The following is a 25,216-nucleotide window of genomic DNA, read 5'->3' on the forward strand; positions in this document are numbered from 1 at the left end:
AAGCAAAGTCTTCCACTCTAAACGGTGGTTTTCTGAATATCGTGGCTGATCATGATTCTCCGAGGAGTCACGTTCATTTGTGATACTCATATAGTTTGCTGCTATTTCACGAACAGTGTTTAGAATCTGATCAAACTATACATTCTCAAATATTCTGAGGTCTGGATACAGCAGAAGCAATGGGCCTTGACAACTTTCTGGCAATAGCACTAAAGATGAGTTTCAGAACTAGCTTCATTTCTAGCCACACATCTACCCAGAAATATGGAAAACTGCACAGGTAGGTCTAGTCCACAAAATAAGAAGGGTGAATCCAACCTGGTCAATTACCGCCCCACCAGTCTGCTCTTGATCATCAGCTAAGTAATGGACGGCTCATCAACAATGTTATTAAGAAGCACTTGCTCAGTGGTTAGCACTGCTGCCTCACAGCACCAGGGTCCCAGGTTTGATCCCAGCCTTGGGCGACTGTGTGTGTGGAGTTTGCACATTCTCCCAGTGTCTGCATGGGTTTCCTCGGGATGCTCCAGTTTCCTCCCACAGTCCAAAGATGTGCAAGTCAGGTGAATTGACCATGCTAAGTTTCCCATAGTATTAGGTGCATTAGTCAGAGGGGAAATGGGTCTGGGTGGGTTACTCTTCGGAGGGTTGGTGTGGACTGGTTGGGCCGAAGGGCCTATTTCCACACTGGAGGAATCTAATCTAAATCACCTCGCCCCTAGGATATCACTTAAGGTCCAACTTATCCATGCCGAACGGATATCCTAAATTAATCTAGTCCCATTTGCCAGCACTTGGGCCATATCCTGCTAAGCACTTCCTATTCACGTACCCATCCAAATGCATGTTAAATGTTCACACTTCCACCAGCCTCCACCACTTCCTCTGGCAGCTCATTCTATTCACACACCACCTTCTGCATGAAAAAAAAATCACCTTTTTAAATCTTTCCCCTCTCACCTTAACCCAATGTCCACTAGTTTTGGACTCACCTCACCCCAGGGAAAAGACCTTGTTAATTTACTCTATCCATCCTCCTCATGATTTTATAAACGTCTACAAGATCACCCCTTAACTTTTGAAGCTCTAGGGAAAATAGCCCCAGCCTATTCAGCCTTTCCTTATAGCTCAAAACTTCCATCCTTGGCAACATTCTTGTAAATCTTTTCTGAACGTGTTCAAGTTTCACATATCCTTCCCATAGCAGAGAAATCGGAACTGAACGCAATGTCCAAAAGTGGCCTAACCAATGTTGCTGCTGTTCAGGACATAACTTGCCAGCTCTTATACTAAATGCTCTGACCAATAAAGGCAACTGTGCCAATGCCTTCTTCACTACACGCTCTACTTCTGACTCTTCCTTCAAGGAAATATGAACCTGCATATTTCCCAAGGTCTCTTTGTTTGACAACACTCCCACAGACTATACTACAAAGTGTATAAGTCCTGCCGTCAATTGCCTTACCAAAATGCAACACCTCACTCTTGTGTAAATTCAACTCCACCTGCCATCCTTCAGCCCACTGGCCCATCTGATCAAGGTCCCATTGTACGCTGGCATAACCTTCTTCACTGTCCACTAAACCACCAATTTTGGTATCATCTGCAAATGTACTAACCGTAGCTCCTATGTTCACATCAAAATAATTTATATAAATGACAAAAAGCAGAGGGCTCAGCACCGATCTTTGCGGCACACCACTGGCCACAGGCCTCAAGTCTGAGAAACAACCCTCCACCATAACCCTCTGTCTCCTAATTTCAAGGCAATGTATCAAAACTCAATGAAAATCTGAGCTGAGAGGCTCAATGACAGGATATAAACATTTTAAGAAGAATTGGTTGGCCCATGGATTATGGAAGGTATCTACAATTTCCTATTCTACATTGATTTCCAGCTCCCTTGCCAGAACTCTGATCACTGCCTCCAACTTTTCCAGCTTTAACATACATAAAACTGTCAGTGACAGATTCCACAGCAAGGGAGCAGGTGGGGGAGATGGTGGTAAGGGTGGGGTTCACGAGTGATATGTGTAAGGAGAGTCAGTGATAAAGGCAGGACTATGGCTCTCAGCAGAGCTCTTCCTCTGGTTTCTGGTTCATTGATCAGGTAATAAATGCTTTTGAATAAGGAAGCCTACCACACACTGGGAGCTCACAAGCTGTACTGCACCCATTTGTTTGTCCTTTTACCCAGATAGCCACGACTAGGTTAATACCAGGAAGACCTGGAGAAGAGCTAAAATGACAATTGGTGGTGGGGCAAGACTGGGGTGGAATTGAGATGGTGTGAGATCTTCACATACCGACATTCTGCTTGAGCAACGTCCTCCCTACCACTAAACTATTCACAGGGATTCTGTCTAATCATTCTAATTTTGTCTTGAATTAATTCTCTAATGGTATGCCCAGTCATCTGTTGTAGACAATGATGGGCTGAACAGCCTCTTTCTGTGCTGTAGCTTTTCAATGGTTCTATGCCAAGTAATTCTTTTCAAAAACTGCATAAATCTTTCCTTGCAATCAGTTTTCACTTCCTGCCTGGGTTGTTTGCTGGAGATTAACAAAGTTTGTTCTGAGGAATAGATATTCTGAATGCCATATCTAAAAATGAAGTGTATTTGTGTCTGTTGTATTGTGCACAACATAAAAAATCTCTCAAAACATACCTGAGCAGAATTCTGTCTACAAGCTGCACTCTCATAGTTTAACAAACATGGTACATTAGTAAAACTTCTACCACTTGCCAACATAATGGAATGTTGGCACAGAAGTCACACAAAGAAGAACTCCCTGTGAATTCTTTATATGGTATTCATATCACTTCTCAAAACAAACTCTACTGAATACGATAAGTTCAGATGTGGAATGTACTTTTGAATGTTCAAATGTTCTTGTTGTTAAAGTAACTTCATGTCGATGTATATTGAAAAGAGAAAATGAATAGCCAGATGAATACAACTTTTGGATAAATGGATGTAGGATTCAGTACGGCTACCTTTATAATGAGGGCCCTATTACAAAAAGACAGAACATAAAAGGTACACTTAAACTGATTTCAAAAAGCACAGCTATTGTACTATGAGATAAGTAGACAAGACATTCCCCCCCCCTTTTTAATAAACAAATCAAACTTTATTTGACATTAGCAGAGTTTGCCAGGTGCAAGGTCTTAATGGACTGAATCACATCTTTTTTTGTTGCATATCAAGGACGTGGAGTGTCCGAAGATTGAAAGGGCTTCTGCTCTGCAGTATTCAGCTGCTGCATGATCGAAGTATATATGGTTTCCTAGCAGGTGTCATTGGATTGTGCTACTGACCCTCTACTCCACTCAACTATTAGGTGACAGGCGCCTGGTATCAGTCAAAGGATGAGTGATTCTGCAACTTAGATTAAGTTGATGCAGATAGACCATAAGGCAGATTGGAGGGAATCTCCAGATTTGCTATGGTTTCCTGCAAATGCTGCACTACTATGTCCTGTAAAGGGTAAACCCTAGAGTCAAGTACTAAGACAGAAGTCATGATTTGGAGTTGCCGATGTTGTACTGGGGTGTACAAAGTTAAAAATCACACAACACTAGGTTATAGTCCAACAGGTTTAATTGGAAGCACACTAGCTTTCGGAGCGCGGCTCCTTCATCAGGTGGTTGTGGAGTGGTACAGAGACAGATGAAAAGTCAAGATACCAAAGAAGATCAGATTCCAGTAATCCAGCCAAATGAAAAAGCTTCACAACAAGGCAGGTTGAATACTTCTGTACAGCTGTCGCTCAATCTGGAGCCTTAACTTTCTCCTACTATTGTACACAGTAATTTTACCTTGCAGAAGAATCACAACCACAAGTCGGGAGGGAGCTTCCCTGGAAGTCCTCAACATTGACTCTGGACCCCATGAAGTCTCATGGTTTCAGGTGAAATAAAGGCAAGGAAACTCCCTGCTGATGACCACATACTGTCTTCCCTCGGCTGATGAATCAGTACTGCTCCATGTTGAAGAACACTTAGAGGAAGCACTGAGGGTGGTAAGGACACAAAATGTACTCTGGGTGGGGGATCTCAATGTCCACCAAGAGTGGCTGGACAGCAGTACTATTGACTGAACTGGCCAGGTCTTAAAAGACACAGCTGCTAGACTGGGTCTGCGGCAGGTGGTGAGGGAACTAACAAGAAGGAAAAACATACCTGACCTCAGCCTCACCAATCTGGCAGCTGCAGATGCATCAGTAAGAGTGACCACCTCACAGTCCTTGAGGAGACAAAATCCCACCTTCATATTGAGAATAACCTCCATCATGTTGTAGGGCACTATCACCGTGCTAAATGGGATAGACTTCGAACAGATCTAGCTACTCAAGACTGGATATTCATGTGGTGCTATGGGCCATCAACAGCAGCAGAATTTGTGCCGGAGTACAATCTGTAACCTCATGGCCCTACAGATCACCCATTCAACCATTACCATCAAACTATGGGATCAACCCTGTTTTAATGGAGAGTGCAGGAGGGCATGCCAGAAGCACCAGGCATAACTGAAGATGAGGTGGCAACCTGGTGAAACCACCAGGCAGGACTACTTGCATGCCAAATAATATAAGCAACAAGTGATAGACAGAGCTAAGTGATCCCACAATCAAAGGATCAGATTTAAGCTCTGGAGCTCTGCCACATCCAGTCATGAATGGACAACTGGCTGGAGGCAGCGGCTCCACAAATATCCCCATCCTCAATGATGTAAGAGCCCAGAACGTCAATGCAAAGGGTAAGACTGAAACATTCACAGCAATCTTCAGCCAGAAGTGCTGAATGGATGATCCATCTCAGCCTCCTCCAATAGTCCCCAGCATTACAGATACCAGCCTTCAGCCAATCCGACTCACTCCCCGATTCACTCCCCGTGATTTCAAGAAATGGTTGGGGACACTGGATACTGCAAGGCTATGGTCCCTGACAATATTCCAGCAATAATACTGAAGCCATGTGCTCCAGAACTTGCTGCTTCCCTAGCCAAGCTATTCCAGTACAGTTACAACACTGGCATCTACCTGACAGTGTGGAACATTGCGGAAGGGCAACTCCAACCTGGCAAATTACCGCCCCATTAATATACTCTCAATCACCAGTCAAGTGATGGAAGGTGTCATCAACAGTGCTATCAAGCATCACGTGCTCAGCAATAACCTGCTCAGTGATATTCAGGCTTGGGCTGACAAATGGCAAGTAACATTTATGCCACACAAATGCCAGGCTTTAATAATCTCCAATAAGAGACAATTTAACCACTGTCCCTTGACATTGAATGGTGTTATTATCACTAAATTCCCCCCACTGTCAACATCTTGGGGGTTGTCATTGACCAGAAACACAACTGACTCACCACATAAACACTGGCTAAAATACCAAGTCAGAGGTGAGAAATACTGCAGAGAGTAATACACTCCTGACTTGTCCACCATCTACAAGGACAAGTCAGAAGTGTAACAGAATATTCCCCACTTGTCTGGATGAGTGCAGCCTCAACAATATTCAACAAGCTTGACACCATCCAGGACAAAACAGCCTGCTTGATTGGCATAACATCCACAAGCATCCACTCCCCCCACCACCTCCATTGTAGTAGCAGTGTGTACTATCTACAAGATGCATTGCAGAAATTTACGAAAGATCCTCAGGCAGCACCTTCCAAACCCACAACCACTTCCATCTGGAAGGACAAGGACAGCAAATAAATGGGAACACCACTCTATTTTCAAAGTCCCCTCAAGCTACTCACCATCCTGACATGGAAATATATTGCATAAAAGCCTGTCTGTTGCTCCTGTGTCTGCTCATACATTTATACGATATTAATTGCCGATGCAACAGGATTACCTCCTACCTCTATAGACTGAGAAGATGCCCGGTGCATGGCAGTCCTCCAAGTGCCAACAATCTGGAGCATTTCTTCTTTGACTAGCTGCTGACACATGACACTGATTCACTTATGGAATTGTAGAGCACTCTTCCAGACCATGGAACCTGCAATGACCCTGGTAACAACATTGGACTAATCTAGCAGTTTTGAAAGGTGAGTGTAGCCCTCTTCTATACCATCCCATCCACCAGGATCTTTAGGTTCTATTTGGCAGAGAGAAGTATCGGTTTTCCTCTGCCCACCATGTCCAGGGCAATTCTTGAGACAAAAGAAGCAGGCAGGGCAGTTCTGGACAGACAACACCTGACTTGGTGCACAATGAGTTTTAGAAAAAGCCCTAGCAGCAAGCACCCCAGGAGGTCCTCGTAGTGGCAAGTACTTCCACCTCTGACTGGAGGGAAGATATGACAGGAAGGTCACCATACAAGTGTGGTGGATAGGCAATGAGGCGAGTTTCAGCAAGGCAGTGAGATCCCTACCCACCTTCCTCCTGCCTTATTAAACACACTCCCACTTTGAGGATGGTAAAATTCCATCCTAAATCTGCAGATTGATGATACAAACTGTAGGGCGAGTCAACACAAAGGAGAACTGCAACTTATAACTTGAGGGAAACAAAATAAGAAAGTCACAAAGGGATCTTTTAACACATTCAGAAGATTTTTTTTTCCCTAAAGAATGACAAGACTATGTCATTCACTATCACAGGAAGTGGGTGAAGCAAATATTTTGATGGATTTAAGGTGCAATTCGACTAGCACTTGAGGAAGAAGGGAATAAATAGTTATGATTGATGAGAACTAGAAAGATACATGAGGGGTTCATAAAAAGCAGCATAAACTGTTTGAGCCGAATGGCCTGTTTCTGTGCCTTACATTCACTCCACTTTTCTTATTCCATGCTCCCACCACATTTTCTTCTTCTTTCCTTTCTCTTTGATTGACAGGATTCTGAAACATCGCTTTTGTACAGACCTTCTTCTGGTCTCACCTCTCTGCAAGGGGGCTAGGAAAATTCTGTCGCTAAAATTTTCAGGTGCCTTTACTACAGACAACCTCAGATCAAATGCAGCAATTCAGTGAACCTAAGCCTATTAGTAAGGTAGGTAAAATGATCGGACAAAAATTCAAAGCTAAGGATTACACTAATCTATCATTGAGAGTTTTGGAATGCAACCTGTCAGAGGTCCAGAGTGAAGAGGTATTGCATCTTTCTCTCTTAGAACATCAGAATGATTAGACACCTCATGGGAGGATGGATTTACAAAGGGGTCTCCCATGGAAATGAGGAGGATTTTTGTTTCACCTTTAGTTTTGCCATTCAATGATCTGGTGCAGCTTTTTACATACCTTGCCGAGAAAGTAACACCAAGCAAGATAAACTTACTTGAATTGGATAAAAATGTAAGTTAGGCCACTGGAAAGTACAAACCTGCATTTTCTTGTGTTTGTTTAATGTTACAACTGTCAGAATTGTATTTATGAACAATATTTTTAGTTACTTTAGTATTTTAAAGCACTTTAAAGCTTTTGCAGCAATCTGAAACAAGTTTTCAGAGGGTTATTATTATGTTGAATTCTCTTCTGAAGAGAACAAAGGGGACTGGAACAAAAAATACTTTTAAACCTGGGTTAGTTAGATTTCTGATTGGTGAGAAAAAGGACATGAAACAAACAGAAAAGTGGTGTTTCAACCACAGTGAAATCATGCATCATCTAATCAAATAGAGCAGGTTTAAGGGCCACACAGCCTACTTCTGCTCCTAATTTGTATGTTCTTACGCCATCATATCACTGCCTCCACACATCCACATAGTCCCTTATCGTTCTTGTGCCAATATAGTGCCTACTTACATTAACCATGTCATTTGCCCCACAAGCACTGCCCTTATACTCTCCATACCAACTTACCCAGCATTCTTTTTCAACTCAGAGGCAAAAGCAGTCTTTATTTTTCAAAGTTTCAGATTGGGTTGGGATATCTGGTCGGCATGGACAAGTTGGACCGAAGGGTCTGTTTCCATGCTATACATCTCTATGACTCTATATGGTGTTCTCACAACTTCATTTGAGGTTATCTAACATTACAGGCATTTATATCTACTCCACAAAATCTTAACACAATGTTGATTAAAGAACTGGTGAAAATAGATTCTGTTTGAACTCAGCACTGCGTTCCTGTATAGCAAAAGTACAACGTCAAAAATTGGGTTGGAATTTCCAGATCCAAAAGCTAGGGTATTTGGATAAGGCTTGACACCTTTATCAATCTGGAAAAAAATCTAGACCTCATTTTCCACTTACAATGTCCCAACTTTTCATGATTTTAATGATTCTGTTAAATCACCCTTGGACCTCTTTAACGCTATTGAAAAGTTTTTCCTCATATCTTTATTTCCTCCTGCCAGAGAATATCCAAATGAATGCGGATTAGTAAGTTCTCTATGATGTCACCAAACTTCTTTTAATGAGGGGCCCAAAACTTCTGAGTAATCCAAAGAGCTCTTAAACAACAGAACAATAAGCAGAATGAGTGAATACAAATAAAATACACTGAAGGAGCTGCTCGTTTACAAACATATTTTGCCATCTATACATGCAATTTTCACTGATAAAAAAAGGAAATAACATGATTTTAAGAATAATCTCCAGTGTTCTTTTGAACAAAAACAAAATCCAGATGTGAGAAGGTTGACATACTGATATTTGGTTGAGTGCTATTGGGGAGATGTTAAGAGATTGAAATCAGGAATGTGATGGAAGCTGAGTGTGAGATGTGGACAGTAGGAGGGAAGGACAGAAATAGGTGGAGGACTTTCATTTGCACATTCAAACTGATCCAATTCTGACTTAAAGTATCTGACAACTATGCCTAAAACCAGGGTCGTCATCAAATGGTACGTAACATGTCCAGCACAGTTTGGCTACACCCAGGAATGTGCATATGTTTTACAAACAAAAGAAAATGGGAGTAGCATTTAAAATTTGGCTCCCCGTGCATGTTGAAGTCCAAACTATGGACCAGCACGTTGGATAAGTACCACCATGCAAACTAAGTTTGATACCTCTGCTATAGAACTTTCAATTTTAAAAATCCCTTTTGATTTTCCACTCCCTTAAGCATAAATAAAAAAGATAAAAATGACTTATGTACAGAATTCAATATTGCCTAGAGTGACGTTCGGCAGAAATGCACTTCATCTGTTCCACACAAGAACAGGCTTGTGATTAAAATCCCAAGTTCCCCTAAGGTTTGGCAAGTTCATTTCAACTATGTTTTCCAACAACAAATTATTTTTACACCTCAACCTTTACCAGTCAATGATCTAGTGTAGCTTATTACATATCTTGATGAGAAAATAACACCATGCAAGATGAATTTACTGGAATTACACAGAAACATAAGTCAAACCCCTGGAAAATACAAACCTGTATTTTCTTGTGTTGGTCTAATGTTAGAACTATCACAGCTATATTTATGAACAGACTCTTTTGCCAATTTAATGCTTAAAACACTTTAAAACTTTTACAGCAATGAGATCTGGTTATACAGAACTAAGTAAAACTAAGTAATATTAAGCATTTGGAGGCATAATTAACAACCCTTTTTATTTGCATGCTTTGTTATGTCTTAAGAAAATAATACATCAACGATGAGATTTAACCACTTGTCCATCAAAGCTCAGCTCATTAACATCCAAATTTCAGAGCATGGTATTCACCAGCTCTTTTTTAACATACACATATTCTTAGCTTTACTACTCTGCATATTAAGTAAATACAATTCTTCAGAGGTTCTTTTGCAAAATGCTTTCTCCAGCTATGTCCTCTGGTCCTATTTCCCTGCTCACTATGCAATCATAACTTGAATTTACTTTGTATCATTTAACATTGTACACACAGAGTTCTAATATTCCTACATGTAGCAATTATCATGGCAGTTCATTAGAACTATGAAAGCCCAATAAAAGGCTTGAACATAAACTGGCAGAACTGCATCCAAAACTGAAGATAATTTTACTTATAATACACTGCTCTATAAAATGACAAAACACAGTGGTTTATAATCAAGAACTGCACGTATGTTCTATGTTCTATATATACCTGGCAAACGTCCCCATGTATCTGTAATGTAACTGATGTTAAAAGCTAACATATATTATATACTCACAGATACGTAACTTCAAAGGCTACATGAACTAATAAGGCATTATTGAGAGGGCCTGAATCTCTAGTTTCTTAAAATGTAACCCACTTGTTCTTACCTGATGTACAGTATCACACCTAAGCAATAATATGTCCAAATAATACAGCTTCAGCTAAATAGGAGCAACTTATGCAAGTAAATTCAATGTTAACTACGTTTAACTGTACGTGTAATCTAAAATAAACACAATGCTTCATCTTGGGAGCCAGACTTCTATGAACACTCCTCCTGTTCTTTAGTGCACTTGCTGCCAGGCAATCTAATACACCTCATCATGTGACCTGTTGCCATGGTTGCTGTGAATCCAGCTGTTCATGTTAGAGAAAACTAAACAAACTTTTTTTAAATTTAATCCTGTAAAACAAAGCTATAGCTCTTTTTCTGTGGAAGTCAATTGCCTTTAGAAACTACTTTATACAGCAAATTATAATTTGAACCAAATGAAAACCGGAATCTATTGGTAACAATACAAGAGGAAAGAAGTGTCAAAATGAATAATGATCACTTTGTGTAAAGATACTCAAACAATTTGTCTTTTGAACTCCTGCTTTCAACTTTTAAGAGTGACAATACTCTAGGTTTTACATGTCTCCTGGCTAAAAGATCCAAATCTATGGGTAGTATATGCAGGAGATCATTCTTCTAAATCCTGTAGCCATTCTCCTTCATGTTTAAATTTTGCCCTCCTGATAAATTACCTTGTGGAAGCATTCAGTGTCCTTTTGGCGTGAACAGTCTGGGCTAGAAGCTGTCAACTGAAATAGCCTGTTTTCCAAATGTCTGGCAGATGCGCCAAGGTAACATTCAAAATTCTATGCCCTCTCCTCTGGCAAATTACGATGCGAGTGCATTTAATTAGACACAGATCCCACAACCTCTCGACCTGATTAAATCTACAGCAGGAAAGCCTTTGGATAGCTTTACTGCCACACTGACAATTCAGGCCCTTAAATGGTAATTAAAGGACTTCATCACACTGCCAATGCAATTAATCCAGCAGCAGACAGGAATTTGCCATGCAGGAAGTACAATACTTAAACCCTAGTCTGTTTGCTTGCAGTCTCCTGGGAGGGAGTTCAAAGGTTGCAGTGCCTGGTTATGGGACCCTGTATTTGGAAGGGTTCTGCTGTAAGGCATTTCCCTGCCCTTGCTGTCAACCATCCCTTCCCCCACAACTTCTTTCCACCATGATTGTCTTTCTGCAATCCAATCTCACATGGGTGTCAATGTGATCAGTAGCCAATGCTTACCCAGTGATATTGCTGAGCGCAGAAGAGCTGCCAATCCCTGATTGACCAGAATCCCTAACTTCTAAGTCTTTGATCCTTGACAAAGGCCTTTTGCTGTCTTATGTGCTTGAGTGGCCTACAATAAAGTGCACATCTAAATACTTCTTAAATGTTATGAGGCTTTCTGCCTCTATCACCCTTACAGGTAGTCAGTTCCAAATTCCCAAGATCCTCAGGTTAAAAATATTTCCTCACATTCTCTCTTAAACCTCCCATTCCCTAACCTGCCATCATTGATCCCTCCTTCAAAAGGAAAATTACTTCCATCTATCCCATCTTTGCCACTCATAATTTGTATATCTCAATCATGTAACCCTCAATCTCCCCATTCCAAGGAAAACAACCCCAGTCACTCCAATCTCTCTTTATAACTAAACCCCCAGCCAGGTAACATTCTGGTAAATCTCCTCTGGACCCTTAGGTGCAATCACATTTGTCCTCTATTGTGATTTTCAATACTGCACACAATACTCTAGCTGCGACCTAATGAATGTTTTAGCATAACTTCCCTGCTCTTAAGCTCTATGCATCAGCTAATAACATAACCCATAAGTCTTCTTGAGATTTCCTAAAATGAGGTGGTGGGTGGTCTCATCAGTTGTCTATCTATGGCAGCCAAGACTCCGCTGGCCTCAAAGTTATTCCATGATTCCATCCATGATCCAGCTATGTATTCTGTACCAAGTGGCATATTTACAATCGCTACATCCCGGCTGATGCTTGGCAGTCCCTTCTTATTTTTACAAGTGGCATGGTGGCTCAGTGGTTAGCACTGCCACCTCACTGCACCAGGATCCCAGTTATGATTCTACTCTCAGGGGATTGTCTGTGTGGAGTTTGCACATTCTCCCAGTGTATGCATGTCTTTCCTCTGGGAACTCCAGTTTCCTCCCACAGTCCACATATGCGCAGATTAGGTGGATTGGCCATGGGAAATGCAGGGTTGCAGGGATAGGGTAGTGTGGGATGCTCTTCAGAATGTTGGTGTGAACTTAATTGGTCAAATGACCTTCTTCAGCACTGTAGGAATTCTACGATTCTACTGAAGCAATGGCCCGTGGCTAGGATGTGGTGGTGATGTTAGTGAGGTATCAGGAAAAAGACTCTACTGGGTAGAAATTAGTCTGGGGCCTGATTTCAAACCTATAGATTATTCCAGTGTTTTAGGATACAGCTGTAACAAGAAGCCTGAGAACCAATTTCTATTGATTGGCATACTCAGAACAAAGAGCGAGCATTCCTAAGCGCAACTTCCATTGTAATGAAAATATTTTAGGATTGCATACTTCACCAACAATATTCTTGAGATGAGAACTCGGGGGGAGCGAAGTGAACTTTTATGAAGAAGGGAAGATCCCAAAGCCTGTGAATTTGTGCAAATCCTTGTTCTACTGGCTCAAAAATAAAGATTTTGAAGATAAATAAAATCAGACCCCTCACTGCCAGTCATAGGAAACTCTGACAAAATCGGAGGCTGGCAGCTCCTGCATCTGCACTGCTCCCCGTTTTCTTTGCGACTAATTATGTAAAGGGGGATTCAAAAGGCCTTAAAACTGTCATTAACATATTAAGGGGCCTGTAGTGATTGGAACAAGGTCAAAAGGTTGTACCTCAGACTATGAGTTCCCTGATTGGGGAATCTTAACCTGGTCCATTCAGAGACTCCTGGCTGACAGATATAAATAAGAGTGTCAGAGATTCTGTTTACTCGAGGAGCCAAATCTAAGAGAGCTGGATTAGTGTCATGTACTTTGCACATGTAAATAAAGGATGTCTTGGTAATGGAGTGCCAGCCTTTATGGAGTTATTTCAGGGCCAAGCATCTGTTTTTTGGCATTAGTCCATGAAGCCCAAAATATAAACTGTTGGGTTTAGCAGTTAGACTAATTTGTACATAGTTTGACTCACTACTGAATATGTATGTTGTCCATCAATTTGCTTTCCCAGAGAATAATTAATTCTTCTTCCAATGTCTGCACACACTTCATCAAGACTAACCTTTCTTCTAAAAGGCTGTCACAAAGACAGAATCTCTGAGCCAAAATGATATAATGATTTTTAATTTAGTATGTAATTAAATAAGAAGAATAAAGTACGGGGATACTTTCAGTGTAAGAATGCAACAACAGTCCAAGTATTGAAGAATAATCAAATTCTTCATTTTATTTTATTTCTAGCCTTTAAACATCATTCATACTGACCATTTTGTTGCACAGTCAGTTCTACTCTAAATCCCCTTTCAGTTACAAAATGCCTATTCCAACAACAAGTTGGAAGTTTCACGAGTATGGAATCCAACTACTTGTACAGAGGAATAGAAATACCCATGTCTGTCACAGTGTATTAAACACTGGGCCAGATTTTTGTAGATTTGGGATGACTTTGCAAACCTTGAAAAACAGTAAAAATGAAGTTGTCTTTGATGTGGTGACTGAATAGAAATTTATTTATTTTTACGAACGAACCAACATATGAATTAGGAGCAGGAATAGTCCAATCAGCCTCTCCACCATTCCATAAGATCATGGCTAATCTCTTGCAACCTCATATCCACATTCCTGCTGACACCTTACAACCTTTCAATCCCTTCCTTCACAAGAATCTGCCTCAAAAATATTCAAGGACTCTTTTAAGCCACGTTCTCAAGATAACTTAAGGTTTTATAAAAAAGGGTGACATCTCAGCTCAGACAATGCATTAAAGGTGTGAGGTTAGAGTCTGTCTGTAGCCCAATCTTGAGTCAGACTAATTCTATTTCCAAAGTATACACACGCTCACTCACTCACTCACTCACTCTCTCTCTCTCTCTCTCATGCATGCACACACACATATAAATCTATGGGGTTAATTTGCATTTGCAGATATATTCTATTTTGCTCAAAATGTGCACAATCTGCAGGCAGTCAATCCATGTAATATTTTATAAATTCATACTTTGGAAATAGGAACAGTCTGAACAAGATTGGGATACAGGTAGACTCTAACCTCACACCTTTAATGCATTGTTTGAACTAAGATATCACCTTTTTTTATGAAACCTTAAGTTATCTCAAGAATGTGACTGAAAAGAAGTTCTGGGATTTACATATTATTAAACCGAAACCTGCAACCCATTCTAAAAGACCATGTAATCTTTTGCTATAAATTCTGTGTTTGATGGTCCTGCTCCACAACTACCTGATGAAGGAGTAGCGCTCCGAAAGCTAGTGCTTCCAAATAAACCTGTTGGACTATAATTTGGTGTTGTGTAATTTTTAACTTAATTAGGAAGGGAATTGAAGGTTTTGAGGAAAAGGCAAAAAAAATGGAGTTTCAATCAGGGACTAGGCATTTTTTTTTGTTTCTCTTGAGTTTCATGAATGTTTTGAATTCTCTTCTTTAAACGGTGACAGCAGCAATCTAAGTTTGTTCAATATATCATTGCAGTTGCATGACACTAATCTTTTGCTATAAATTCTGTGTCTTATGGTCTTGCTCCACAGCTACCTGATGAAGGAGCAGTGCTTTGAAAGCTAGTGCTTCCAAATAAACCTGTTGGACTATAGCCCGGTGTTGTGTGATTTTTAACTTTGTCCACCCCAGTCCAGCACCAGTTCCTCACACCATGGCTTCCTAATTAAGAATCAGCCATGAGGATACTGAATAATCATGTCTCAAAAGCCCTCTGAGAGAGCAGAGGTGCAGGTAGTGAAGAGGTTAATGCTAATCAAGTGACCAAAAGGAGTAGGAAATATGACTAGAAGAGTGAAATTGAAGTTAGAACTAGATGAAGTAACCCTGGTAAAAGTTCAAAGCTGAAGGCTTTTTATAGAATGCATGCAACAGCTGTAACAAGATACATGAGTTGACAGCACAAATAGAAATATGTAAATATGACTAGATAGCTATTATGGGGACATGATTGTAAGGACACCAGATAGGAAACTCAATAATCAAAAGTATTTAATGGTCCAAACTTCAAAAAGGAAAAGGTAGGAAAGCATTGTAAATAATGGAAAGTATCAGTGTGGTGGTGAGAATATTGGTGCAAAAGATCGTAACGTGGAATCAGTTTGAATGGAAATAAGGAATAGCAAGAGAAAGAAGTCACAAATTGGAATGGTCTGTAGGCCCCTGAAGAGCTGACTCACTGTGGAGAAAGTACAAATTGAGAAATAATGGAGGCAGGTAAGAAGAACCTACATTATCATAGGCAATTTTGATCTGCATATTAATTGGACAAATCAGATGGGTAAGTGTAACATGAGAGATGAATTTGTCAGCTGCATCAGGGAATGTTTCTTCACAATATATTGCAGAACTTCCCTAGGAACAAGTTATGTTATACTTAGAAGTATAACATAGAAGTTATACTTAGAAGTATAACATTAGGTAAGTTTAAAAAGAGATCTCAGTGTTATGGATCTTCTAAAGGATCATGATCACAATGTGGTAGAATTCCAAACTCAATCTGAGACAGTGCAACTCAAATCTCAAACCAGTGTCCACAACTTAAATAAGGGCAATTACAGAGGTATGAAGAAAGGCTTGTCCAAAGCAGGTCTGGAAAATAGAATAAGCTAAGAATCAGTGGATGAACAAGTGGCAGACATTTAAGCACACATTAGATCACTCAAAACCAAAATTTATTCCGGTCAAAAGGTAGGACTAGATGAAAAGATGATCCATCCATGGTTAACAAAAGTGATCAAGTACAGCATCTAATCAAAAACTAAGGCATACAAAGCAGTGCAAACTAGTGGTAGGCCAAGAGCTTGGGAATGTTTTAGGAACTAGCAGCGGATGACCAAAAACCTAATAAGCATGAAGAAAATTGATTTATGAAAGTAAATTGACAAGAAATATAAAGACAAACAGCAAGGGCTTCTACAGGTATATAAAGAGAGAGTAGCAGAAGTAATTTTGGGGCCCTTGAGAGATGTGACTGGAGAACTGATAAAGGGGAACAGGGAAATGACAGGCAGTATAAGTCAATAATTTGCATATTTAAAGAATTTACTCAAGTTCTTTGAGGATATATCAAGCAGAGCTGGTAAAAGGAAATTGGTAGATGTAGTGTATTTGAATTTCCAGCAGACATTCAATAAGATGCCAAACCACAGGTTACTGCTTAAGATGGGAGCTTATGGTATTGGTTGTAATATACTAGCATGGATTGAGGACTGATTAACACACAGAAGACAGAGAGCCAGGATTAATAGCTCTTTTTCAGGCTGCAAAGACCAGGTTAGGTTAATGTATTTAAGAAAGGAGAGGCTGTATAGGAGACAGTTAAAAAGAGGTTCATTAATTCCTGGGATGAAGCAGTTGACTTATCAAAACTATTTGAACTGTCATCCATTAGAATTTATAAGAATGAGGGGTGATTGTATTGAAACATACAAGATTTTGAGGGGCTTGATAGGGTAGATGTTGAGAAGATGCTTTACCCAGGTCGTGAAATCTTGAACTAGGTACATATTTATAGAATACTAATATTAATGAGATGCTGAGAAATGTTTTCTTTCACAGGTTGGTAGATATCTGGAATGATCTACCTCAGAATGTTGTATAAGGCTAGAGTCTATTGAAATTACTTAAGAACGTGTTAGATATAGTTTTGAAATATTGAGGAGTTGAGGATGACGAGGAGCTGGCATGAAGAAGGAGTTGAAGCCCAGAACAGATCAGCTGTGAACTTATAGAATGGCAGAGCAGATTTGATTAGACATATATCCTGCTTCTTTTTTATTTTCTAACTCTTGGCTTTTCATTGCATAGTGCCATAAGATTGTAGCCTTGAACAATACAGTATATGGTTACAGTAGATGATGCCAACTAATAAAAATCAGCAATCATGGACCTAGATATGTTCAAATATTAGATATACTCATTTGAGTCACTGTAAAAGCCTTTTCCAATTTCTTTGTTCAATGAGATTTTAAAGGAACTCAGACAAACATAAAATTACAATTTCAGGTAATGTGTTATTTATAATTATATAAGTCATAACTTATAGTTAGCAGTTTTTTTCCACTTTCCATGATGAACAATCTTTCTTGACGATCCCAATGTTTTTCTATCCAGAAACACAAAAAGCTCCCTTAAAATATGTCATTGCCTCAGTTCCCAAGGCAATCCAAACAATGATAATTGCATTGAGCAGATTCAGAAGACTGGGTTGCAGCATAGCATGCTAATGATGCATGCAACAAGAAAGCAAACAGAAGTATTTCATTTCCCAACCAAAAGTAAGTGGATGTGTTTAACCTCAAGTATTTTTGTACCCATGCAATACTTTTTTTGACAGAAAGTTTAGGCGGTGAGTTACTGTGGACCATGTCGAATGCGTCTAGTCCATTTGTGTTAGCGATTGGATTAAATATGGTGTAGGCCAATACAGAAATTGGAATTGTATAATTGATCTCAATATTTTTGTGTTGAAAATAATGAGGAATGTATAACAAACAATCAATCCAATATTGCTTGCTTTTTGCTATAATTGAAATTTAAAACTAGCTTGCTTTGACCATTTCACATCACAAACCCAAGGGTTAGAAGATGCCGATGTTGTATCTCTTGGCTACAGTAAGACCCCAAACAGTAATTATATAATTTTCACATTTTGGGTAAAGCTACTTGAGAGGGTTTTTGACACACATTAGACCTTATCTAAGTACAAGCTACATTTTCAGAAGAGAAAGGAAAGAAAACTTCCAGGATTAAGATCTAAAATTAAGAACTGGAACGATCAGCTCTGGTTATATTTCCCCTTGGGGATAATTAATAGTTAAATTATCAAGTTGAAATAAATCCTTTGTGCTCTGACTTCAGTTTTCCAAATTTTAATTTGAAATTTTACTTTTCTGCAATACTGGAAATCTGAAATAAAAACAGAGTATACTAGAAATGTTCAGCAGGTCTGGCAGCATCTGGAGAGAGAATGTTCAGGTTGTAGGTCAATGGCTTTCACTGTTCTGATTAAATATCATCAACCTGAAATCTCAACTCAGTTTCCCTCTCCACAGAGTGTGTCATGCCAGGCTGTTATAACTTGCATTTTATTAATATGAATTTGCTGTAACACGATTGATAAATTGGGGACACTGTTTCAACAGCACGAACTTTTAAAACGTGTGTTCACTATAACTCGATTACATCCCCAACACTTTAAGCGCAATTTCTAAAGCACTATTTTTCTATTAGGCGGTGCTGCACAAGAACACAACCATCGTGTTATTGAAGAACTGACTTCAATGTGTTAGAAGCCGTTCAGAGCAGTTTCACTCAGTTCATTCATAGACTGAAGTAAACATCTTGAACAAAGGTTGAAATGTTGGGTTACTGGAGTTTTGAGAAATGAAAGTTGATTTTACTGAAACATTCAAGTCCTGCAGAAATTTGATAATATGGGTATCATGATAATGCCCTCTTGTGGGAGACATTAGAACTGGTTTAACAATACAACTCCCTTTCAAGATGGAGTTGAGGAGATTTTTTCTTTGTCAGAGGGTTAGTTGGCTTGGCAATACTCTTCCCAAAAATAAGTTGTGGCTTGGTTATAGAATTTATTCAAACTTAGTTGGATAGATGTTTGACAAAGACCTCAAGGGTTATAGGAGGCACTCAGGGATAAAGAGCTTAGACCACAATGAAATCAGTCATGATCTTATTAAATGGCAGAGCAAGCTCGATGGGCTGAATGGCCTACTTCTGTCCTTAATTCCTTTGTTCCCATTGCTGCTAAATGATATAGGTAGAAAGCACAAATGCAACAGTCCACAGCTGAAGGAATCAGAAAGCATCAAGAACATTTGAAATATGCTGACAATATTTGAAGAGTAGAATTTCAGACAGTTGTCTGCTTCTTGGTTTGATTTTCAAACTATATATATTATATTATAATTATATTTATTCATTATTTGTGAATGACTTCGTAGCAACTATTTGTTTTAATCTGAGAATCTTTCATTTTACTGTAATTGTTTTTCTGTTGTTGACACTCATAACATATTACTAAACTTGGATTTGTTTATTAGTAGATTGGTAGCAAAAAGTGTTTGAAAAATTCAAATATTAGTTTCACATTCCATCTTTCCAATAATTAGAAGAAAGAGAGAACCTTGGTATTTGTAAATGGAAGTATTAAACCATGAGAAAACTTCTTTGAGATAAGTAAGTATTTTACTATTTCCCATGAGATGTTTTCATAATTGACTTCCTCTCAGTTAAAATGCAGCATGTCTGTTGAGGTCTGTTGCAGTTTCAGCAAGACAAGGAGAAAACACCCTAAAACCCAAAAGTTTGCATTTGTATTTGATTATTTCTTCCCTTCAGGCCCCAAACAAGCTTAGCCAAGTGCTCCAGCTCTGCTCCTAGACGTGCATTAAATACAGTGGAACCCCCCTATCTGCGGATTTGATTTACCATGGTAAATTTTTGGTTTACCATGGCCCAAAAATATTACATGGAACTTGCTAGAAATCATTTCAGGGGCCTGACAGGGAGGTAAGTTTCCCATTTAAATGATAGGGTTTGCTACTATCCGCGGTTGCGGACATCCATGGTATGTCTTGGAACAGAGGGGCACCTGTATTCTGTCTGTTTTCTAAACCTGGGTCATCCTCCTCCACATTCAGGTAACATTCCCATTAACAAATTCACCTACACTTTGCTGCTCACCACTTAAGGCCCTACTCCTGAGACCAGGAGCACATGACAAGATGCCAAGTGGAGCAAATTAAACACCCTGTGTCCTGTGGGGGCACATGTGGGAATAAAACAGGAATAAGTTTAGAAAGTGATGAAATTAAAGACTGGTTACAATTATTCGAAAACAAAATCTGGAGGGTAACTCTCAAGAATATGATTTATAAGGACCAGAACAACCATAAGTAGGGGTCTCGTACTTCAATTATACAGAGTCTTGGTGAGACTGCATCTGAAGTGTTGCACACAGTTTTGGTCTCCTCACTTAAAAGAGGATACGTGTGCTATAGAGGGAGTGCAACTGAGGTTAACTAGGCTGATGCTGGGGATGACAGACCTATGCTATGAGGAGAGATTGGTTCAATTGGGCCTGTATTCACTAGAGGTGAGAAGGATGAGAAAGGATTTTATAGAAATGTATAAAATTCTATCAGGGTTGAACACACTAGATGCAGTGAGGATATTTTCACTGGATTGGGGAGTCTAGAACCAGGTGACATAGTTTCAGGGTATTGGGTTGCTGATGTGATGAGGAAATATTCACTCAAAAAGATACCAAATCTGTGGAATTCTCTACTATAGAAGACTGTGGAGGCCAATTCTTTAAATATATTCAAAAAAAGAGATAAATAAATTTCTAATTTTAATGGCATCAAGTCACCTGGGGAGAACAAGATAACAGATCAGCCATAATCATGTTGAATGGCAGTGCAGACTGGAAGGGCCAAATGGTCTACTACTGCTACTAGTTTCCATAATGAAGTGTGGGGCTTCCCACTGACCATGCTTATCAAAAGAAGGCAATATCATTTTAAAGAGCTAAACAGAAGTCTGAAAGATCAAGTAAAAGAAGTGTGGCATAAAATGGAGTTGTAAGTTAATTCAGACCAAATTACATCAATCATTTAAAATAATTTTTAAATTAATTGAGTTTAAACTTCATCAGCTGTTTTGTGGAAGCTGTCAGAGTACTGTCTTAGCCCATAGATTAATAGTCCGTTAATATTGCCACAATAGCACCATCTCCCTAAGGGATGGAAGATTGAAGCTATAGATTGAATGAAAACAAAGATGAGAGTTTTAAAATTGAGGCATTGCTTAACTGGAACCAAGGTAGGTCAGTTTATACGTGGGTGACAGTTGAACAGGACTTAGTGTGAGTTGGGATACAGGCAGCTGATTGTTGGACGAGCACAAGTTTATGAATGATTCAGTAAGAATTGTTGAATTTGCTTAATAAAACATTCAACTTGCAAGTAGTCATTACACATCCAAAATAAGCGCCATGAACTCCTATCACAAATGCCAGCATTTACTGTCCATCTCTAATTGTCCCTAACAAGATAATGGTGACTCCCTCATGAACCACTGAAATGGTAGTATATTTCCAAGTTGAAACTTTATTGCTGGAACAGCACAGCATGTCAGGCAGCATCCAGGGAACAGGAGATTCGACGTTTCGGGCACAGGCCCTTCTTCAGGAATAGCATTCCTGAAGAAGGGCCTGTGCCCGAAACGTCGAATCTCCTGTTCCCTGGATGCTGCCTGACCTGCTGTGCTGTTCCAGCAATAAAGTTTCAACTTTGATCTCCAGCATCTGCAGACCTCACTTTCTCCTCGTATATTTCCAAGTCAGGGACATATATGACTTGGAGCTAGTGGTAGTTCCATCCATCTGCCAGACCTGTCCTTCAAGATGGTAGAGGTTGTCAGTCTCTAGAGGTTCTGGTTAAAGAAACTTTGTGTTGTTGTAGTGCAACTTGTTTTATTCTGAATGCTGTTGAGGTTCTCAAGTGTTGATACGACATCCATTCAGGAAAGTGGAGATTATTCTATCAGAGTCCTAATTTTTACGTTATAAGTAGTGGGAAGGCTTTGGGGAGTCAAGAGTTACTCAACACAATATTAAGAATCTCACATACCACTGTAACTACAGTTCTTTTGCAACTGTTCCAGTTAGGTTTCTAGATTATGGTGACCTGCAGCATGTTGCTAGTGGAGGATTCATCAATGGAAATAATCAACACCAAGGGACTAATTAGTCTCGCCATTCTTGGAGATGACATTGCCTGGCATTTGTGTGGCATAAATCTTAGTTTCCATTATCATATCAACCCAATTGTAGCAGAAGATGTCTTTAAGGAACCAAGGAGAGCATTCCTGCTCCTTTTGGCTCACAAACATTGTTATGAAAACACTTACATGATTGGTCCAACTGGTTTCAATTCTATTTTGTTGCCAGCATTTCTGCATCTGCCTGGTCATTGTCAAATTTAAACCAGGTTCCAACTGTATTGCATGAATTTAATGTTACAGAGTTGCTCCACTTTTTAGGAGTGGCCCACAGGCACACCAGGCAACCCACTACTGTTTAAATGGTGACAAACAAGTCTGTAGTATATGGGGCTTGCATTACATCATTCTTTATTTTTAACAGCTCCCAACCCTCTACCGTCAATCACAAGGAGTTTAAAACTCCCCCTGTAGTTTTTGTAGCACATGCTTGTCCATAAACCTACTTTGTATGGACTTCTAAAAAGGCACATAAAATCAAATAAAAGAAAACTTGTTTTACTAAATATCAATCAGTTGGCAAGGCATGTTTATTTACCTTGACCATAATAATTAGATGCTTAAAAATACAGTTCAAATGTGGCATAGAATATAATTTTGGGTTCTCATTCTGTTAACAGTAATCTATTGGCAAAGCTAAGTTTAAAAATACCATTTATAGTCATTATGCCATACTTCTAAAAGAGTAAAGCAGAGGGAATTTCCATTTAAGAACATATGCAGCACAGGGGGAAAACATGTTTCTTCAAAAGCTTGTACACAGAACAATTCCATTTAAGATTCACACAAAAGGAGGTGCAAAACAGCATTCATAATACTTTTAATTAACTCTTTGAATGTAGAAAATTTAAATGCCAGATAAAACAAAGCAACAAAAGTATAAACAAACCCATTAAAAACAAGTAAGCTTTAAACACAAACTTACTCTGTTGTGTACACCATTCTGTCTTCACATGCAGTCTCGTTGAATATAAAGTCTTAAAAATATTTTAACAAGAAGTTTTGGTTTTAATGCTGAGAGAAGGCACTTTTGATAACAGCCTGTTAGAAAACTGATCGGACTGCTGAATTTAGAACCTGGCTCAAGAGACTATGTGCACACAGTCTCTATCTTTAACTCTAAACCATCCAACCCTGCATTCCTATGGAGTTTCGCTGGCTGATGCCTTCATGCAGTTCACCAATCAAATGCTTTTGATCACTAGACTTGCTCATTTTCTGGCTTCATGCCAAAATCTAGCATAAAAGTAGTATAAATCAGTTTGGTTTAAATAATTAGTAGATGATGGGCCAATATGTTTTCCTTATCCAATTCTTATGCTCTTTGAATGTTTCACTAAACAATGTTCATTTCTAAATATGGCTGAATAGTAAAGTAAAGTATTGATGAATGATATGTCTGGAGGCTTAGCAGAATTGTCAAGCTCTGGACTGTAAATAAAACTTATCTGAAAGTCATCTTATCAGCTCTCCATGTGCTATAGAACAGCAGGGTCTCAAAACACAATCACTGTGCCTTTAAAGACAGATTTTTGAGTAATTCATATGAACACATGGATTCATAGTCTTCACCAAGTGTGTTTACTCCAACAACTCTTTAAACAAATGACAAATGAAGAAACTCCTTCTTAAGGGATGAATGTCATTTCCAGTTTCAAGTGAACCACATTCAGGATAGAAGGCAAAATTTTCACCAAGGAAATTAAAGGCTCTACTTCTGATTTCAATGAGAAATTTCAGAGTTTTTAACAAAAATAGTAATGTTCTTTGACAACAAAATTAAACAACAGTTCCAAACTAATCACAAATGAAGCTTAATCTGAGGAAGTCTAGACAGGTGCAGTATATTGTATCATTTCAGCTGAATACACTGTTAGGTTACCTTGTTCACTTTCTATCTCACAACTACTGCCTCAAGGCCAACGCACAATATCAAGCAGCATAAACACAAACTGACAGTATCCCAAACTGTCAGTATGAGTTGCAAATCCTTTTTAAGATAAGGGAGAAAAAGAGGAGTGAAATGCTCAGGAGAAATATTTCTAGCTCAAGGTGAAGAATGAATCATCCTCAAAACTAAAAAAGATATGACTGAAATGAATTCTGTTTGTTTCATGTATCATTATTCTGCAGCAACATTCCACAGGCATGTCTATACAAGCTTTAAAGGCTCTCAAAATGTTAACACTTTACTTTGATTAAAACAACTCTCAAACAGTGGCTGTGCTTTGCACAGGAAGCTTGAAAGGGACAATCAACCAAATTAACTTCTTTTCCTATTTGTCTCCAAACAATTTAATCTCCTCAGTCCTTCATTCATGAAGCCTGAAAGCTGCAGTGTGGCACAACTCCAAAATTAACAATGACTACTTTGTGAAAACCTTAAAAGGAGAAACAACTAATTGATATTGTTGGTAATAACAGCTATAGTTAAGATCTATCCTCAGAGAATATGAAAGAATACCAAGGTGCACAACATACTTGGAGAGACAAATAGCACTACAATAGAGAATAGTAAGTCAATACGTGAAGTTGGAACAAGGGAAGCTTACTGTGCATGCATGCATGTGAACTCATGGGGTCTAGTTAATAAAATTGGTGAATTACAGGCACAAATTGCCATGTGGAATATGATGTTGTGGCAATAACAGAGATATCGTACAAGTAAGGACATGACTGGTTGTTAAATATAATTGGACACATGGATTCCATAAATATAGAAAAAGAAAGAAAGGAGGAGGGTGGGAATATTGATTATGGTGAGCACTGCAGTCCTGGAGAAATAGCATGCTGAGAGGATTCAAGAATACAATCAATTTAGCTCGAGTTAAGGAAAAAAAAGGATGATGTTACATTTCTCCATATGGTCTATAGGCCATTAACTAGTGGGAAGGATGTAGAGGAAAATCTGCACAGAATTTTCAAAGACCACGTGATATGGTAACTATAATATACTTATCTAAATATCGATTGAGATACTGATAGCGTAAAGGACAGAGAGGGTCAAACGTTCTTAGATAATGCTGAGGATTTCCTACCGTAATA

General features: G+C 39.1%; 1 protein-coding gene across 18 annotated transcripts in view; it reads right to left on the reverse strand.

The window, feature by feature from the left end:
• Nucleotides 1-23,251, reverse strand: part of dtna (dystrobrevin, alpha) — a 198,598-nt gene extending 175,347 nt beyond the window's left edge. For all 18 annotated transcript variants that reach the window (XM_087986442.1, XM_087986441.1, XM_087986438.1 and 15 more), the window contains exon 1: nt 23,097-23,251. In XM_087986442.1, the coding sequence (XP_087842568.1) occupies nt 23,097-23,113 (17 nt within the window). In that variant the 5' untranslated portion in view covers nt 23,114-23,251. The remainder of the gene's footprint in view (nt 1-23,096) is intronic.
• Nucleotides 23,252-25,216: the final 1,965 nt, after the last annotated feature.

This window comes from Chiloscyllium plagiosum, unplaced genomic scaffold (genome assembly GCF_037043375.1).
Source record: "Chiloscyllium plagiosum isolate Xiang-an unplaced genomic scaffold, Cpla_swu_hap1 HiC_scaffold_4, whole genome shotgun sequence".
Lineage (NCBI taxonomy): Eukaryota > Metazoa > Chordata > Chondrichthyes > Orectolobiformes > Hemiscylliidae > Chiloscyllium > Chiloscyllium plagiosum.